Source organism: Acyrthosiphon pisum, unplaced genomic scaffold (assembly GCF_005508785.2).
Source record: "Acyrthosiphon pisum isolate AL4f unplaced genomic scaffold, pea_aphid_22Mar2018_4r6ur Scaffold_106;HRSCAF=481, whole genome shotgun sequence".
Taxonomy (NCBI): Eukaryota; Metazoa; Arthropoda; class Insecta; order Hemiptera; family Aphididae; genus Acyrthosiphon; species Acyrthosiphon pisum.
Genome location: NW_021759001.1, coordinates 10226 through 16812, shown reverse-complemented (window position 1 = coordinate 16812; position 6587 = coordinate 10226). Strand labels below are relative to the sequence as shown.

Genomic DNA, 6587 nt, shown 5'->3' with positions numbered 1-6587 from the left:
AATTTTGTTATAATCACTCCATCATTATTATTATTATTATTATTGAACGAATCGCGTACCTTTATCCCTGCAGAAAGCGACAGCATGTTTGGATGCACCGTCATCCGCCTATAGGTATATGCATTATTGAATTATACATAATAATATAATATAATGTGTATTGTGTAATCATTGTCGAACGACTTTATTATGCAAACGAAACCGACACTCCTTGAGATGACTAGAAAACAATTTAAAATTGAAACCGGAACCATATGTTGCACACCAAAACGTGAAAAATGCGAATCACAAATGTACCTACGTATTATCGTGGTTTTTTGATTTCTATGTTGCTGCAGGTATCTAAAGTTTAGAACACTTTAATTTTCTCCAAACTAGTTGCAAAATAATCGGTTTGTTTCCAATCGGACAAAGTCGGGGTGTCACGTGAAGCTGGTACCCCTAAGCCATATATTTGCTTTTAACGGTTGGTAGGACTTGTTGCAATTTCCAAATCGATGTCGCAAATAATTGCCAATTATTAAAAAAATAATGACACTCTTTTAGCTTTGATCAGAAAAAGCTGGGGTACCAACTTCACGAACGTCTCCGACATGTCACTGGGGGCACTGTTAGGCGCAGCGCTCACCAAAGTAACATGATGAGTGATCTGACGCGTGATATGACACGTGATTTTATAGTAACATGTTACTCCCGAAATTTGTTATTGAAATATAGTGAAAATCACGCAAGTCCGTACACCGATCAAACATGTCAGAACCTGCGTCAGTTTTGAATCATATCTGAAGTTTTGTCTGTGACCAAAGTGCTGCTTGCACTACTTTTGTCATTCGTTATTTACTCGTCACTGAGCCTACATTGTACGTTATTTCAAAAAAAGATATATTTTGTATAGTACTAGGTGTTTTGAATAGGTAAGTACTAAGTAGTTAGTATAGGTATAGGTATAGGTTAATAAGTTAATATCATTATATTATCAAATATTATTATATATATATTATATTATAATATTATCATATTATTTTATTTATATTATTATATTACTTATAATATTGATAATTTACTTTATTTATTACTTATAAATTATATATATAATATGTATATATTATTATCTTTATTATATATTTATATTATTATATTACTTATAATATAGAAAATATAATTTGTAGAATATAAATAGTTAAAATATACACATTATTTTATAACTTAAATATCAATTATCATAACAACATACAGGCATAATAAAAAAATGAAAGACGATCCGGATACCAATGTACAATTTGTACAAACTGTGGAAATGTTTCCTTGTTTGTATGACTACACAACAAATGAATATTCTAATAGAAATGCACAAGATAAGGCTTGGGGAGAAATTGGAAAAAAATTTGACGCCAACAGTAAGAAAAAAAAATTATTTAATATTATTCATTATTAATTGTTATAAAGTAATGAGATATTTTTTTAAGTAGTTACCTAGTAGAGACCTTTTCTGTATTTAAAAGTTAAATTAAGTTTAGGTAATTAATTTAGATTACAAGGTATTGAAAATTATTAAATTGTATACTTATTTTGCCAAGGCAATGCTGCGTATGGTTTCACAAAATACTGGCAAAGTCTTTCCCTTATTTCCATCGCTGAGTAAGAAGGTCTCGTTCTATTGTTTTCTATATTTCCCTCAGTATCTTCATATAACAAGTCGACATTATCTTGCTGAATTCCTTGTGGAATTGAGTACGTACCATCATGCACTCGAATCAAGTTATGCAAAACGCATATAGCTTTTATCACGATTTCAATTTTTTCAGTTTTAAAATTGATGGGTCGTTCCAATATTCTAAATTTAGATGCCATCATTCCAAACGCACACTCCACTGACTTACGACCTCTGGATAATCTAATAATATTAAAATAATATGGGATTTACTAGTATTTTAATCATTAATTTGGTTTTAAAATAATAAATTACCTGTAATTAAAAATTCTTTTTGTATTCGTCAATGAACGTCTTGGATAGGGTCTCATAACGTTGTCGAGTAGAGGAAATGCCTCATCTGCAACGAAGTAATAGGGAAATGTTGGATCATTTTCTTCGTGTGGCAAACAAGCATTTTCGGGAAGGTTGAGTTTTTTTTTAAATAATAATTGACCAAATGCAGATTCTTTAAGAACTTTTGAGTCACTGTTCCGACCATATTCTCCTACATCAATAGTGATAAACTTTCCATCAGCATCTGCTGTAGCCATTAAAACAATTGAAAAATATCCTTTGTAATTGAAAAATGACGATCCTGAATTTACTGGTGCCTTAATTCGTATGTGCTTGCCATCTATACTACCAACACAGTTTGGCAAATTCCATAGCTCATTATATCGATCAGCAATAGTTTTCCACATTATTTGATTAGGTATGGGCATGTATAGAGGCTGTAAAACTTCCCATAGGGCTTTAGATGTAGTTTCTATGATATTACGAACGGTCGTTTCACCTCTCAAAAAATAATATGAAATTGATCTCATTGAAACTTCTCCAGAAAAATACCTATACATAAAGAAAACTCTAGATTCAATATTTCATATTTTATACTAACCTGAAAAATGAAATAGTTTTTGTTGTACACAATATTTAAACATTTTTTTTTTTTTTTTAATAGTTTTTAGACACTGTAGACACAATATAAGTATATTATAACATTATATATATATATTTTTTTTTTAATTTTTTTATAAGTATTTAGATACCTATATAAGAGGTAATATTAAAAATTAAAAATGCAATCAAATTTTTTTTGGGAAATTTAAAAAATAGGCAATTTGTAACCTACCAAACAAAACACAAATAATTATGATGATAAAAACATTTATTTGAGTCGAGTAATTGATTTTTTCACACTTTTAAAATGTTAAAGTGTTAATTGTTAATTGTTTTTTTTTTTTTTTTAATTTTTTAAAGTGTTTTTTGCACAAGTATTCTTTTTGGGACACAACTCTGATAAAAATTTTGTAATAATAATATTTTTAGTCAGTCGTTTGCTATCAGGGAAGTATATTTCTTAAATGATTTATTATACATAATATCATTTCCATAGTTTTTTCGTATGTATCAATTATTATTATACCTACAATCATTATTTTCTTATTATCCAGTACCTATTTTCAGTTTCAAATTTTTAAAGTTTTTTTTTCTATAAATATCAATAAAATGTTATTTTGATGGGACAAAAAGCGTGAAAAATTAATACGAGGCGCCTAATATATTGTTTCAATAGCAGTTGAAAAACATAAAAAATACAATGTCATAATTTTTTTTTTCATAAGCATTTAAATTCGAATTTTGTCAAAATTTATCAAATTTAAAATGTAATAATAATTTTGTATTTAAAAATTTATAAAATGTTCAACTTTTATACCAAATGATTGAAAATTAAAAGCAAGGTTCTGTTAAATAGTTTATAATATATAAATTACTTTTAACAATATCATCAAATATATTAAAATATTATGTATTTAAATAGTGACTGAATGTAAAGAACGATGGAAAAATTTGAGAGCTTGCTTCACAAGGCATTTAAAAGCCAAACCTCCGTCGGGATCAGCTGCCAAGTTCAAAAAACCATATTATTTGGCAGAGTTTTTAAATTTTCTTGAACCTTTTACGAAATCACGAAAACAGTCAGGTTAATAATTTTTTCATAGTATAACAATAATATTAAATTAATATTAATTGTAATATAAATTTAAAAAAAATATAAATCTCTTTTTTCATAGGTAATATGCCAGTTATACAGCCCCCAAATAATGAATGTAGTGAGCAAAACGAAAGTATTGGTAATATTTCCGAAAGTGAAGAAGACAACATTGACAATAATCCAATTGAAGATAACCCAAATGATTCAAATTCAAGTTTCGCTGAACCAAATACACAACAATGGATCTCTAGTACCAAAAGTTCATCTTTTCAGAAAAAACAACGTTCAGTAGGACTAGAAGAAGTAAATAAGGCAGCTTTAGATTTTTTCGCAAAAAAAAAGAAGTCAGATCATCCTGTAGAAGATGTGGATTTATGTTTCTTTAAAAGTTTATTACCGGATATGAAACTTATGAATCCTGAACAAAAAAGGCGTTTTAAAGTTGGAGTGTTAAGTTTAATTGGAAACATACTTGATGAACGTAATGAAACTATTCCTATACGGACTGAGGAAAATCTTTACCACGCTGGATATAATAGAGAATATCAGAACATGGAAAATAATATTATTTACTCTACAACTCCAACAAGTTTATCTTCTCCTTCAACATCAATGCCCATATCGGCTCCACTGGATTTAGTACAGCAGTCTACTGGTCTACAGTTGAATCAAAACAACTCTCAAAATTGGTCGTATAATAAATGAATAATTATTACACAAAATACCAATGAATACTTAAATATTTTATGTTATTGTTATTTTAAAACAATATTTTTTATTATTATTTAAAATCAAAAAAAAAGTTTTTTTATTATTATTTACTAATTTAAATGAAGTTGTTTTTATAATTTTAATTTTCTTTCGATTTGTTTTATAATATAAAGTAAAAAAATTTTAGTTTACATACAGATTAATAAAGGTTATTATAAAGGTTATTATTTATTGTTATAAACTATTAAGTAGACTTACCTGAGAGTAATAAGTAGGCGTTCTCGAGGACACACTGAACGTCTATAATTGGTATCCTTTTTTTGAATTTTAGATCCTACAAGTTCAGTCAACATATCAAAAGTTTTTTTCTCCATTCGATAGAAAGATTGAAATCGATCGCCGTCTTCAAGATCCTGAAATACCGAAAAAGCACCACGTCCACGACAGTTTTCACGCCAAAATGGATGAACCCAATAATTTCGAACTCTTTTATGATTTGCGTTTAAAATATTTAATAAGTTCAAAGCACATAACGCGTCTTCTTCGTCTGAACTCATCTTGAGTAGTGAAGTAGTAGTGTAAAAATAAAATGCAAAAGGGTCATGCAAGAAAAATATCACGTCAGTTGTATTATCATTTCGATTAGTGCATTTGTGTCACACGTTATGTCACTCGTCACATCACGTGTCTTGTCACTTGTAACATTGAAAGTCATGTTACTTTGGTGAGCGCTGCGCGCAAAAGTAGTGCAAGCAGCACTTTGGTCACAGATAAAACTTCAGATCTGATTCAAAACTGACGCAGGTTCTGACATGTTTGATCGGTGTACGGACCTGCGTGATTTTCATTATATTTCAAAAACAAATTTCGGGAGTAACATGTTACTATAAAATCACCTGTCATATCACGCGTCTGATCACTCATCATGTTACTTTGATGAGCGCTGCTTACTTACTTTGGTGTGAGTAGCACGAATTAAGATATATGTTAAGTATATCTTAATTTGTGGTAAGTAGTAAATGGTCATTAGTGGGTGTTTCCGAGAATCGCTGTAATGCCGCGTCGGGCAACCACCGCCAGATGTAATTCTCGGACGCGCACGCACGTATATGTCAATACTTCGCGAAAACTACTAAAAGCGGTAGCAAATTAAGCATACTTTCTGAAGTAAGATTGTAATTTTCGAAAAAATGGTTGAATTTATAAGCTTCTAGACTATGCTCAGTGGCGCAACTAGGGCTAACATTTTGGGAGGGGGGTTTTAGCCCCCACCTGATATTACATTAAAAGTAACCCGTGGGGGCGATGCCACGACACCCCATATATATTCACAAAAGAATATAAAAAATGATATAAAAAAAAGTATCTATTTACTCAAGTTTAATTTTTCACAATAATAGTATACTATATCTATATGGTAATCAAAATAAAAATCCCCGGACAAAATTTCGGACGAAATCGGGATCGGCCGAAGACGGCTATCTTCGGCCGAAAACAATAATACCCTGCAATGTATTTGTTGTGGTCAGATTACGTCCGAATTATTCGGCCGAATCCGCCCGCCGCGCGTGGTGTACGTATGAACTATTTTCGTCATATTGACAAAAATGGCCATATTTTACCACTTATAATATTTATTTATATAGAATTGTTTTGGAATATAAAATTATTTTTGTATATTTCTTTTTGCAAGTAGGTAGGTACCTACTTGCTCATTTTGTTCAATTGCGTGAACCTGGTTGGACCTGTGTTTTCAATTGTATTGAGTATTTAAAATTTGATCAGATTTGATTGTGTTGAGTATCTTTTTAAATCAGTATGGTTGATTCAGAAAAATTAATTAGTTTAGTTCATGACCGCAATGCTTTGTGGAATAAAAAATCAAAACATTACCACAATAGAGACATAATTAGGAAACTTTGGGAAGAAATAGCAACGGAAATGGGAATTAAAAGTAAGTATTCAAATTAAAGTACACTAATACCAATAAAAATTATTTTTTATTATTCATAATACAATAGTACTTATGTCTTATATATTACAAAAAATAGTCTAATATAACAGCTATATAAGTGATAGATTCAATACGCTGGTTACCTAATTTTAAATCTTAAAAACTATTAATAATCATAAATTAGGTAGATACTTGACTACCTACAATCAAAGGTATAAAAATACCTATAGTTTATA

General features: G+C 29.5%; 2 protein-coding genes across 2 annotated transcripts; one reads left to right on the top strand and one right to left on the bottom strand.

Moving 5' to 3' along the window:
* Window positions 1–617: 617 nt before the first annotated feature.
* On the bottom strand, window positions 618–5132 carry LOC100569919 (protein ALP1-like). Its single transcript, XM_008190126.3, has 4 exons — window positions 4656–5132; window positions 1967–2539; window positions 1565–1894; window positions 618–853 (listed from the first exon to the last, which is right to left on the bottom strand). The coding sequence occupies exons 1-4, from the start codon at window positions 4952–4954 to the stop codon at window positions 838–840; spliced, it is 1218 nt and encodes a 405-aa protein (XP_008188348.3). The 5' UTR covers window positions 4955–5132; the 3' UTR covers window positions 618–837.
* On the top strand, window positions 1181–4465 carry LOC115034545. Its single transcript, XM_029491840.1, has 3 exons — window positions 1181–1397; window positions 3513–3674; window positions 3766–4465. The coding sequence occupies exons 1-3, from the start codon at window positions 1250–1252 to the stop codon at window positions 4389–4391; spliced, it is 936 nt and encodes a 311-aa protein (XP_029347700.1). The 5' UTR covers window positions 1181–1249; the 3' UTR covers window positions 4392–4465.
* Window positions 5133–6587: the final 1455 nt, after the last annotated feature.